Source organism: Heloderma suspectum, chromosome 4, assembly GCF_057233095.1.
Source record: "Heloderma suspectum isolate Gila_16-S chromosome 4, 16-S_ref, whole genome shotgun sequence".
NCBI classification, from domain to species: domain Eukaryota; kingdom Metazoa; phylum Chordata; class Lepidosauria; order Squamata; family Helodermatidae; genus Heloderma; species Heloderma suspectum.
In genome coordinates, this window is record NC_139461.1 from 26,108,603 (window position 1) to 26,121,718 (window position 13,116).

General features: G+C 44.3%; 1 protein-coding gene across 3 annotated transcripts in view; it reads left to right on the forward strand.

Moving 5' to 3' along the window:
- MRPL13 (mitochondrial ribosomal protein L13) overlaps positions 1 to 13,116 on the forward strand; it is a 51,858-nt gene that overhangs the window by 2,310 nt on the left and 36,432 nt on the right. For all 3 annotated transcript variants that reach the window (XM_084848887.1, XM_084848885.1, XM_084848886.1), the window contains exons 2-4: positions 708 to 831; positions 1,681 to 1,774; positions 7,073 to 7,133. In XM_084848887.1, the coding sequence (XP_084705013.1) occupies positions 753 to 831; positions 1,681 to 1,774; positions 7,073 to 7,133 (234 nt within the window). In that variant the 5' untranslated portion in view covers positions 708 to 752. The remainder of the gene's footprint in view (positions 1 to 707; positions 832 to 1,680; positions 1,775 to 7,072; positions 7,134 to 13,116) is intronic.

The window sequence follows — 13,116 nt, forward strand, 5'->3', positions numbered from 1 at the left end:
TGCATGTTCACTCAGAAATAGTTCCCACTGACTTCAAGTGGGCTTGCTGTCATGTAAGAGCGCTCCCGTGGAAAGTTAGATGCACTGCTTTCAATCACCTAGGTGACACCTACATCAAATACAGCGGGCTGTTAGTTGCAAAGATATGGTGTGAAAAAAGGGAATAACTATGGCAGGGATGCCACTATCGCTTTCCAGTTGTTCTTAACAATTTAACTTCTCTCTGGTGGCCCATACTCTGTGGAACTCCCTCCCTAGGGAACTCCGCCATGCCCCCCCTTTAATGAGCTTCCGCTATGTATTAAAAACGTGGTTGTTCAGGCAGGCATTTGGGTGGGTTAGGGTATTTTTAGAAATATGATGTTTTTAAATGTAGAATTTTATTGTTTTAAATTGTTTTTATTATTGTACATCTCCCAGAGTGGCTGGGTGACCATCCAGATGGGCGATTAATAAATTTAATAAATTAATTAATTAACTTGTGTTGGACTGTCAGCTCTTAATTCTGACAGGTTTTCTGTGCTGATTAGCCCCAGGAGAGCAACAGTTGCTTTTTAGGCAGGTTGGTGATGAATTTTATTTTTAAATAGCTGATTTTAATTGGCAAACCATAGTTCATAATGTTAGGTCAAGTGTAGTGGGATCGCTCATTGCGTTAAATACATCTATTTCCATATATTAACTGCACTTCTGTTATTTCTTTTAAGCAATGGGCCACATTTGCTCGAGCCTGGTATCTCTTAGATGCGAAGATGCAACCACCAGGAAAAATTGCAGCCATCAGCATCATCCGACTTCAGGGGAAGCATAAACCCGTGTACCACGCATTAAGTGAGTTCTGCTCTGGATTGAAACACATTTGCTTTATTGGCAGTGATTTATTTTAATGGTTTAAAGCCAGGGTGGGATGACCTCGGTTTTGCATGATCATTTTTTAAACTAGAATTCCTTATCTCCCAATACAAGAATGTGTTTAAATTTACAAAGAAAGAAAAAAAGCATACTCAGGATCTCCTTCATTATTAAGGCACAATTAATCTGTATTGAGTGAACCTGAGTATGCACTCTTACGTAAGAAGTGCTTCTTTGGATCAGATGAAGGCACATCTAATTGACCACTCTGTGCAAGGATCCCAGCTGCTGATCCATGATCTACACACTTGCTGATGTAGGCTGAACTGTTGCTTATGAATACATTTGGCATGCAACAATGCTGACCATAAATTGAAGCCAATTTCAGAATTCCTCTTTCTCCCCCTGTCCTTTTCTAAAAGCATGAGCTGAAATTATTTTATATCTTCAGTTTCTTTTATATCAAAACCCCCAAGCTGAGCACGTGTGCCTTGCAAGTTGTGCAGCTTGCTGACTACACATTGCCCACCCCTCTGCAGCTAATGGTGGCTTTGCATTTGTTGTTGTTGTTCAGTTGTTAAGTCATGTCTGACTCTTCATGACCCCATGGACCATAGCATGCCAGGCCTTCCTGTCCTCCGCTCTCTCGCGGAGCGTGCTCCATACAAGCTGCTTTATGAGTAATGAATGTCATTAAAAATAATGTTTTTAAAGTGTGGTATTTAAAACATTTTCTGTTAGGACCCCTTAATACTGTTGCTCTATATCACTGGAGCTGTTTGGTTACTGATGATCTTACTAACTGAGAGCCTTCTTTAAAATTATTAGGTGACCTTGGAGATCATGTTGTCATAATAAACACAAGGCATATTGCTTTTTCTGGCAACAAATGGGAGCAGAAAGTGTATTCATCACATACTGGGTAAGCTTTCCATAATCTTAAGAATATTGAACAAATCAGTATTGTTGCAAAAATATTGTAGATGGCTTTAAACGTTCTTTCATAGCAGTAAGATTTTTTTTAAATCAGAAAAGGGTGTTGCATGCTTTTAAATATGATGCACAAGCACATTTGATATTAGCGTAACTTCTGCAGTAAGGAGTGGTGGGGTTTTTGTTCTGAAGGCAATAGCCCTAGGAAGGGTTCCAGATTTTCATCTGCCCTGGGAAATGTACTGCCACCCTCTGGCAAGTGTAATGAATCCCAGCCTTCCTTCTAAGCTTGGAGCTGCCAAGGTGGACAGGGACTGTCCCCACTGTTACACGGTGATTGCCACCCGCTCCTCAGCTCCAGAGTTGGGAGGAAGGCTGTTTGGCTGCTGCATTGCTGGGAACCTTGCTTGCATAGGGAACCCTGGGAACCTTGCTTGCATAGGGAACCCTGGGAACCTTGCTTGCATAGGGAACCCTGGGAACCTTGCTTGCATAGGGAACCCTGGGAACTTTGCTTGCATAGGGAACCCTGGGAACCTTGCTTGCATAGGGAACCCTGGGAACCTTGCTTGCATAGGGAACCCTGGGAACCTTGCTTGCATAGGGAACCCTGGGAACCTTGCTTGCATAGGGAACCCTGGGAACCTTGCTTGCATAGGGAACCCTGGGAACCTTGCTTGCATAGGGAACCCTGGGAACCTTGCTTGCATAGGGAACCCTGGGAACCTTGCTTGCATAGGGAACCCTGGGAACCTTGCTTGCATAGGGAACCCTGGGAACCTTGCTTGCATAGGGAACCCTGGGAACCTTGCTTGCATAGGGAACCCTGGGAACCTTGCTTGCATAGGGAACCCTGGGAACCTTGCTTGCATAGGGAACCCTGGGAACCTTGCTTGCATAGGGAACCCTGGGAACCTTGCTTGCATAGGGATCAAGTCACCAAGCCCCCATCACTGTTTCTAGTTCTGAGCGTAGAGCTTGGGAGTAGGGGATTGTCTCTGACCTCGCCCAGTGGTGTACCATAAGGTCAGTGACGAGATGGGCAGGGTCCTGGTGACCATAATTTTTGTCTTGCCCACCAAGACTAGCCAAAGATTGTAGGCCACTGACCCTTTAATGTGTCACTGTAGGTGGGGAACTCCCACCACCCTATACAGGCTCAGCATCTAACAAGGTCTTCTGGAGCCTGGGTAGGGCTGCTGCAGCCCTGGCTCAGCATGTATAAAACACTGGGGCTGAGTATCAGCCTCTAGGGGAAAGAGATGGAAGATGTAGGGAGTCAATGATATGCTGGGAAAGGGGAAGGGAAGGAAACTAGAAAGGGTCAAAAAAGAGTCCTGGGAAGCTGAAGTGGGGAGGAAAAAAAGCTAGAAATTAAAGCTGAAGTATCCCTGCTCTGCAGGAAAAGAAGAGGCAAATAATACTCTTTGCATTGAAGAGAGGCTGTGGTTGTTCAGCCCTAGGATAATGAGGAAACCACAGGGACACCTAAGGAAATGGGCCTTGCCAAAGAATAACAGACCAATTAACTGCTGTTTAAGTCTCCCCCTCCATTTAAAGAAGGCTTTTCAAGGGCAGAAGATATAGACACCTATCTTCATCTCTACACACCATTCCCTAATATGGGAGCCATTCATGCTTGACATTGCTTCTCCCGCATCCAGTACCGCATGACACAGTGGTGTGACATGGCAGTGTAGAAATGGACCACACCCAGCCTGGGACCCCATAATCCCAGCTGAAACTCCCTAGCTTTCCCTGTCACTCAACAACTCACCAATGTGTACTTACATTAAACTTTCCTAGTTGAGACTTATTGCATAGATACTTGCGTCCAACGAGATTGGTACTATTCTTTTCTAAATATTACGCTAAAACTGTCATTCTCTGGGGAGCAGAGAAGTCTGGAATTATTTCAGTAGGCCACAGGGCAAACAGCAACGTTATGCATTCAGTGTCTTGGAATGAAAAATGATGATGCTTTAAAAAGATAAAATAACAAGCATTTAATGTTAACAAAATCATCTATTTAAAACGTTCACAAATTAACTGAAAAGCCTTTGAGATATAAGGTAATAGAGCGGAGGGCTGTGTGTGTTGAAACATATATGAAGTCACTGTTATCCAAACTTCTCTATCCTGGACTCTGCGGTGTCTCTATTAGCATAGTCATACGAACTATAGTTGATGCATTCCAGACAGTGGGTAGTATCCAAGAGGGATGGTGCGCGTGCGCCCAGCCCCACCAGCCCCAGTCTGCACACACCCAGCCCCACCAGCCCAGGTCCGCGCACTGCCCCAATATAGCACTTCTGGGGGCAAGCTCCAATGTGCATGAAAACGCTGGTTTCTGAAAGGGTTCTGACTTGCCCCTTCCAGGAACCAACATTTTTTTGCACGCGTCAGAGCTTCCCCCTAGAAGTGCTATATTGTGGCCATGCACAGACCTGGGCGGGGTCTGGGTGCACAAAGACTGGGGCCCGGCAGGGCTGGGCGTGTGTGCACTGCCCCTATTGGATACTACCTAGAGGTAGGAACCTTCAGGTCATATTTCAGTTGATTCTGAGCATGTTTAATCTCCTCCAAAATATGGCTGTTTAGCAGCAATCCACAAGTTTTGGCTTGGTTTACTAGCCTGCCATAATTCATGGTCATTCGCTCACCTCTGCGAGTTCTCTGCACATGCTATGGTGTCTCATATCATGCTGGGCTTTGAAGGTGGTAAGAGCACTATGAATCTCTCGTGTTGTTCCTGCCTGCCCTGAAGATAAGGAGGGCACAACAACCTCCCCCTGGTCCGACAAAGGAAGGAGCTGGTCTCTCATATTGTGTTAAGCTTTGAAATCTTGCCTTCAGAAATGGGAAAGGGGGTTATTCTTATTGTTCTAGCCTTTGGAGCAGGAAAGCTCAATATAAGAGAACTGTCACAGCTACTTCTGAGTTCAGGGAGTGCTGGCATTTCTCATGATGATTGCGCTGTATTTTGGAGCAAGCAAAAGTAACACAGAAGTCTCACACGAGTTCCTGCTTACTCCAAAGCCCAAATTATTACCAATTCATGGAGCCTCTGGCCCTCTGCTCTTCTCTTTCTACTGCATACTGTCCCTGGGAGACCTCATTAATTGTAATCATTTCCAGTACCGCCTTTATGCAGATGACTCCTAGCTCTATTTCTGTACCCTTGAGCTATTGTCCTTACACCAATCCTGCATCTCTAGCTGCTGCTCTCATATTTCTGCATAGATGTCTCATTAGCATCTCAAACTCAGTTTGTCCAAGGTAAAACATTTCATCTTTCCTGCCAAGCCTCCTCTACTTGTACACTTCATCTGTTGATAATATTGCCATCCACCCTATTGACCAAGCATGTAGCCTTGGCTTTATTTTGACTCCTTTCTCCCCTGTGCTCCCCATATTCAGTCTGTTGCCTCTCCCTTTACAGCATTGCAAAATACAGCCTGCCCTTTCTGTCTCTTCAGCAAAAACTGGCCCATGCCCTGGTTGTCTCTTGTGTAGACTACTGCAATCTTCTCCTCTCTGGTCTTCCGTTGTCTCATCTTTATCCCCTCATGTCTCTGCAGAGCTCTCTTGCCAAAATTGTTCACTTCTTTTGATGCTCTGATCACATGACATGCCTCATTAAATCCCTACACTAGCTTCCTGTCTGCTCCCAGATCCAGCACAGACTCCTTGGCCTTATATTCAAAGGCCTTGCCCCCACGCCTTATATATATTCTCTTATATCCCAGTACATCCCTGCTCATAATCACCACCAGCCTCCACTGTCTAAAAGTTTCCTGCTCCCTCAAAGGACTCCACCCTTTCCCCCTTGCTCCTCCTTACGATTGGAACTGCCTTCCAGAACACTGGCATGATGCCACCTCTCACTGTGTTCTACAATCAATCACTGAGCCATGTAATTAAGCATGTGTGACTGAAACAACCTCATATTACATGTTGTTAGCACTCCAGGGCTCCTTGCAAGAAACAGCGGAATATAAACACAAACAAATAAATATTACTTTCTAGTTTACCCCTGCTTTTATTTCCTTCCCCTTCCTCTGTTTCCTCGGTGTCAAATTTTAGATTGTAAGCTCCTGGGGGCAGGAACCTGTCCTCTTCTACTCTGTAAAGCGTTATATATATTATGTTACTATATAAATAAATGATATTTACGGTAATTCACAAGATAGCTACATTGAAAGTGTATGTTAGCTTTTTACCCAATTGTCTCATTATGTAAAATTGTAATATTAAACTGATAAGACTAAATCTAATTCTTCATTTTAATTTATAGCCACTGCAGTTCTGAATGTCAGTTAGTGCTGATTTTTTAAAAGATTATTAAACTCTGAGCATATAGAGTTATACTGAAAACTGTTGACAAATGGGCACCTAAAGCAGAACTAGTGAACATAGCTTCTTGTGAAATGGTCATATCATTAATATATCAGAAAACAAACAGGTGATAAAATTATATCATGTTCCATGTGTGCTTTCACCTTCTCTTCCTAAACTGCTGCCAAGAAGGTGACCTATGAAGCATGAGTCAGCAGTAGGGAAAATGGAGTAAGATAAGGTTGGGAGCCTAGGAAAGGAAGAAGCGGGAGACAAGGGGAAGGGAGTGGAGGCAGGAGAGACCTGAAGGGCCAAGGGGAGAAGAGACAGAAGAACTAGGGGTTTGGGGAAAGCCAACTGCAAACAGGAAAGGCAGATTGGTGCTGGCACTTTCTCAGCTACCTGCCATCTTTATGGCTCCATCCTTGCACATTTCCGCCTTTTGGTGGATAAGTCGATAATCCTGTACACGAATAGCGAACTCATTCTCAAGAGTGGATTCTTAGGAAGTTAAAGAAATGCCATCCACACACAAGAGGGAGGTATCAGCAGGCTTGAGGGAACCTCAAGGTTTCCAAAAGCACAAACATTTTTGAGGGAAAAGTCGGGGGGGGGGGGCAAAACCAGCTTAATGAGAACTGAGCATGCTCAGTGGGCATGGAATGCAGACTGACTGCAGTTGTGGGGGCAGAAAACTCTGTGGAGGAGGAGTGGTTTGGAGTATCTTGGAAGAGGACATGGCTGGCTGCAACCCTGAACAAGAGCACTCCACACTCCAACATTTCGTTACGTGACCCACTTGTACATACCTAAATTCCAATATATTTTTTTTTAAATCCTTCATTTATTAATGTTTAGATTAGGGAATATGCATATTTTTGTTTTTGTTACTGCCCTCTTTCACAGAGATACCTCTAAATTTGCTTGTTCCTCTCATTTTGTCTTGTAGATATCCTGGTGGCTTCACACAAGTGACAGCAGCAGAGCTTCATAGACGCGATCCAACAGCAGTAAGTGGGCACCCTTCCCTACAGCACCTCTTCATCCCATATCCCTAAATGACCCATATCCCTGAATGACTTGCTGACTTCCCCTATGAGACGTTCTGCCAGCATTCTAAGTTGAGCATATTGCAAGGAGGGTGCCTAATCTCCTTTCTCTGTGTGTACTGTCATCTCAGAGGCACGCCACCTCGAAGTCGTTTTTCATTCCTCCTTGGTCACTTGCCTCCCAAATAAAAGAATTTCCAGGTCCTAGCACTGAGAACCTTTCCAGGGGATCCCTGAGAGCCTGTCATATCTTCAACATTGCACAGTACTGCATGAGATCTCAGTGACAAAAGTATGATGTCTCTACCTGACATAATAGATATGGAGATAGCTTTGCTGTTCTCTCTTTCTCTTTTGTCATACTACCTGGTTTGATTGCGTGGGATTGGGAGAGGATTGCTAATTACGTCATAAACTATATCCAGGAGGAACCCATGGCACCGGAGCCCCCAGTCACTTTTAACCTCTGCCCTCTTTGTATTCATTCTGCATGTGCCACTTCTTTTCTTCTTGCTATCTTTCCCTTTTTATTTCCTGACTATTATTGGACTGATCTTCTGAAGTCCATGCACCTGTTCCATGTCATGCTTTCCATCAACATCAGTGTTCTAGTCCTCATTTTACAGCTCTCCTGTCTTTCTACACCTCCTTCCTCATCTCCCCTTTGAAGCCTTCTCATTCCTTCTGTTCTGCTCAGGCAAATCCACTGTCACCCCTCCATCTTCTTCCACTCCAGTCTCTGTGCTTTCTGCCAAAAGCTTCCTTGTCACTTCCCCTTCTTTCAAGTTCCATTGTCAAGATCCACTTCTTTAGCAAAACTCTTCTGGACCATCCTGGCTGTTGTTTACATGTTCCTCCCAGGCCACTCTGACCCTCACTTACTCAGGGATCCACACACTTTGGTTTCCCTTATTATCCAGAACTACCTGTACTTGTCACCAAACTGCACACACAGTGAACTTCGGAAAGGAGAAGCAAAAGCAGCAAGAAGGACTTGCACTGCTTCTGCCTCTGGCACTCTTGGACCAGGAGTAAGAGGCCAATGGGACTTGCTTTGGCCCAGATTTAGGGAGCAATCCTATCTAGATAAGCGGCCGCCTCCGAACTCAGAGGCGACCACCTATCCAAAGCAGGGCAAGAGAAGCACGGAGGGGATCGTTCCCTCCACGCTTCTCCTGCCCTGCTTTTTCGGCTAGACAGCCGATCGTGGCTGTCTTGTCACGGGAGGATGGAGGGGGGAAGGAGGCTGCTATACGACACATAGGATGTGTCGTGCAGGCAGTTACGCTCTCCTTGTCCCACAATGCCCCCAGCCACGCCACTTTCCAGCCGCTCCGCACTCCTCTTGTGAGCGTGGAGGACAGGGCTGTTCTGCGCTGCCCCCGAGGCAGCGCATAAGTGAGGGGAGGTAGGTTTTCTGGGAACCGACCTCAGAGCATGGGCTCCAAGGTCGGTTCCCGGAAAACAACATATCCTATGGCCGTCTAGCCGCTGTCTAGTGGCCATAGGATTGCTCCCTTAACTGTGGTTGCCTGCCTGCCTCTTTACTGCCTACTACTTGTCTCAGTAGACTAGACATACAGTCATGCCGTGACATGCAGAGCTGCATATGTACAATAAGTACCATAAAGTTGCACCGACTGATACTATATATTTTATTCGTGGCACACTTGTCAAAAAGGTTAGACGCTACTGGTCTAATGAATACCATAAGTCTCCTAAACAGGGATCAGGGTGCATTGATTTAAATCCAGTTTCCCTTTATACTGCATAATAGAATAATATCTCTATCCAGTTTACACAAAAATACTATAAAAACACAGCTAAAATACATATATAATACCATATAAAGATAATAAACAAATTCTTACAGCAAAAAACAATAAACAGTAACATGGACCAGTGTCATAGTCAATTACAAGCCAGGGAAAGCCTGTGTAAACAAAAAGGTTTTCAGAAGGCATTTGAAACTTGCACTGTGTTCCAGACGCTGGATGCCACTGCTAAGAAGGCCTGATTTTGTGATATTACATGGTGACATACTGTTGGTCATGGAACAGCCAATAAGGCTTCTTCAGAAGATCTCAGAGGTCAGTGGGTGAATATTAGAGGAGGTGGTCTGCTAGGTATTTTGGTCCCAAGTTATGGCTTTTGTATGTCAACAACAGAATTTTGAACCTGGCCTGGTAGCTGATAGGCAGCCATTGCACTTCTTTTAACACAGGTGTAATATGTATATAGCTGGGTGCCCCACTGAGAACCCTAGCTGCTGCTTTCTGGACTAACTGCAACTTTTGAACCATAAAGTGCATTACGGTAGTCTAATTGCGAGGTTACCAATGCATAAACCACACTGGCTAGGCTATCCTTGCCCAGGAATAGGCATAGTTGTACCAACAGAAGTTGGTAATGAAGGGCAGTCTGGGCCGCTGAGGTCACCCACTGACAAGGATGATACTAGTTCATATATCTCCTAAACAATGGAACAAATCTGACTACTAAACCACGTTAATATACAACTAAATGGAGTATTATTTACAATATATGAGGTCATATTTTGTATAACTTTTTTGATAACTTGATTTTTTTGATAACTTTAGAACACTACTTCATGGATAACTTTGCTGGCCACCTTTATTACTGAGATTATTTAATATAGACCAACTTATTCTTAAGATAAATGTATTTACATTTAAAATTTTAAAAAAATGATTTAAATCTTATTTTTTAATATATTTTTAAAGAAATCATTGATTTGTTATCCTATCAGGGACCGTGCACTTTTTATGTACTGTACGGTGACTGATCTCTGCTAGTATTTAAAGCTCCTTCATGGATCACTGCCTTGTTGTGGCAAAGGGGCTTGCGTGAGTCTGTGAAGCCATAAGCTATGCCATGCAGGGCCACCCAAGACCGACAGGTCATGGCAGAGAGTTCTGACAAAATGTGGTCCACTGGAGAAGGAAATGGCAACCCACTCCAGTATTGTTGCCAAGAAAACCCCATGGAACGTATCACAAGGCAAAAAGAGATGACGCCGGAAGATGAGCCCCTCAGGTCGGAAGGTGTCCAATATACTCCTGGGGAAGAGCAGAGGGAATTTCCAAGTAGTGCCAGAAAGAGTGAAGCGGCTGGGCCAAAGCTGAAAGGACACTCAGCTGTGGATGTGTCTGGTGGTGAAAAGAAAATCCGATGCTGTAAAGAACAATATTGTTTAGGAACCTGGAATGTAAGATCAATGAATCAAGGTAAGCTGGAGGTGGTCAAACATGAGATGGCAAGATTGAACATCAACATCTTGGGAATCAGTGAACTAAAATGGACAAGCATGGGCGAATTTAATTCAGGTGACCATTACATCTACTACTGTGGGCAAGAATCCCTTAGAAGAAATGGAGTATCACTCATAGTCAACAAAAGGGTGGGAAAAGCAGTACTGGGGTACAGTCTCAAAAACGACAGAATGATCTCAGTACGAATCCAAGGCAAACCATTCAACATCACAGTAATTCAAGTCTATGCCCCAACCACTGAGGCCGAAGAAGCTGAGGTTGATGGGTTCTGTGAAGACCTACAACACCTTCTAGAACTAACACCAAAAAAAGATGTCCTCTTCATCATAGGGGATTGGAATGCTAAAGTAGGAAGTCAAGAAATCACCAGGATAACAGGCAGGCATGGCCTTGGTGCACAAAATGAAGCAGGACAAAGGCTAATAGAGTTTTGCCAAGAGAACGCACTGATCATAGCAAACACTCTTTTCCAACAGCACAAGAGGTCAATTTCGATATTGACCATCACCATATGGTCAGTATCGAAATCGGATTGATTATGTACTTTGCAGCCAAAGATGGAGAAGCTCTATACAGTCAGTAAAAACAAGACCTGGAGCTGACCGTGGCTCAGATCATGAGCTGCTTCTTGCAAAATTTCAGCTTAAATTGAAGAACGTAGGGAAAACCACAAAACCTAAATCATATCCCTTAGGAATATACAGTGGAGGTGAGGAATAGATTTAAGGGATTAGGCCTGATAGACAGAGTGCCTAAGGAACTATGGACGGAGGTCCATAACATTGTTCAGGAGGCAGCAACGAAATCCATCCCAAAGAAAAAGAAATGCAAGAAAGCCAAGTGGCTGTCTGATGAGGCTTTACAAGTAGCTGAGGAAAGAAGGGGAGCGAAAAGCAAGGGAGAAAGGGGAAGATATATCCAACTGAATGCAGAGTTTCAGAGAATAGCAAGGAGAGACAAGAAGGCCTTCTTAAATGAACAATGCAAAGAAATCGAGGAAAAGACTAGAGATCTCTTCAAGAAAGTCGGAGATCTCAAGGGAACGTTTTGTGCAAAGACGGGCATGATAAAGGACAAAGAAGGTAGGGACCTAACAGAAGCAGATGAGATTAAGAAGAGGTGGAAAGAATACACAGAAGAACTATACAGGAAAGATCTGAATGTCCCTGATAGCCACGATAGTGCTGTCACTGAACTTGAGCCGGACATCCTCGAGAGTGAAGTCAAGTGGGCCTTAGGAAGCATTACTAACAACAAAGTTAGTGGAGATGACAGTATTCCAGCTGAGCTATTTAAGATCCTAAAAGATGATGCTGTTAAAGTGCTGTACTCAATATGCCAACAAATCTGGAACACTCAAAAATGGCCACAAGACTGGAAAAGGCCAGTTTACATTCCAATTCCAAAGAAGGGCAATGCCAAAGAGTGTTCAAACTACCGTACAGTTGCGCTGATTTTACATGCCAGCAAGGTTATGCTCCAGATCCTACAAGCTAGGCTTCAGCAGTATGTGAACCGAGAACTACTGGAAGTACAAGCTGGGTTTTGAAGAGGCAGAGGAACTAGATATCAAATGGCCAACATTCGCTGGATCATGGAGAAAGCAAGAGAATTCCAGAAAAACGTCTATTTCTACTTCATTGACTACGCTAAAGCCTTTGATTGTGTGGCTCAGAACAAACTGTGGCAAATTCTTAAAGAGATGGGAGTACCAGACCACCTTACCTGTCTCCTGAGAAATCTGTACGAGGGTCAAGAAGCAACAGTAAGAACCAGACATGGAACAACCGATTGGTTCAAAATTGGGAAAGGAGTACGACAAGGCTGTATATTGTCGCCCTGCTTATTTAATTTATATGCAGAGTACATCATGAGAAACGCCGGGTTGGATGAATCACAGGTCGGAATTAAGATTGCCAGGAGAATTATCAACAACCTCAGATACACAGACGATACCACCCTAATGGCAGAAAGCGATCTAAAGAGCCTCTTGTTGAGGGTGAAAGTGGAGAGTGCAAAAGCTGGCTTGAAAGTCAACATCAAAAAAACGAAGATCATGGCATCTGGCCCCATCACTTCCTGGCATATAGAAGGGGAAGAAATGGCAGCAGTAACAGATTTTATTTTCGTGGGCTGCAAGATCACCGCAGGCGGTGACTGTAGCCATGAAATTAAAAGACGCTCCTTGGGAGGAAAGCTATGGCAAACCTAGACAGCATAGTAAGAAGCAGAGACATCACCTTGCCGACAATGGTTCATATAATCAAAGGTATGGTTTTCCCAGTAGCAAGTATGGCTGTGAGAGCTGGACTATAAGGAAGGCTGAGCGCCGAAGAATTGATGCTTTCGAACTGTGGTGCTGGAGAAGACTCATACGAGTCCCCTGGACGTCAGGGAGGTCAAATCAGTCAATCCTAAAGGAAATCAACCCTGACTGCTCATTGGAAGGACAGATCCTGAAGCTGAAGCTCAAATATTTTGGCCACCTAATGCGAAGAGAAAAGTCACTGGAAAAGACCCTGATGCTGGGAAAGATTGACGGCAAAAGGAGAAGGAGACGGCAGAGGATGAGATGGCTAGATAGCATCACCGATGCAATGAATATGGGCTTGAGTACACTCCAGAAGAGAGCTGAGGACAGGAAGGCCTGG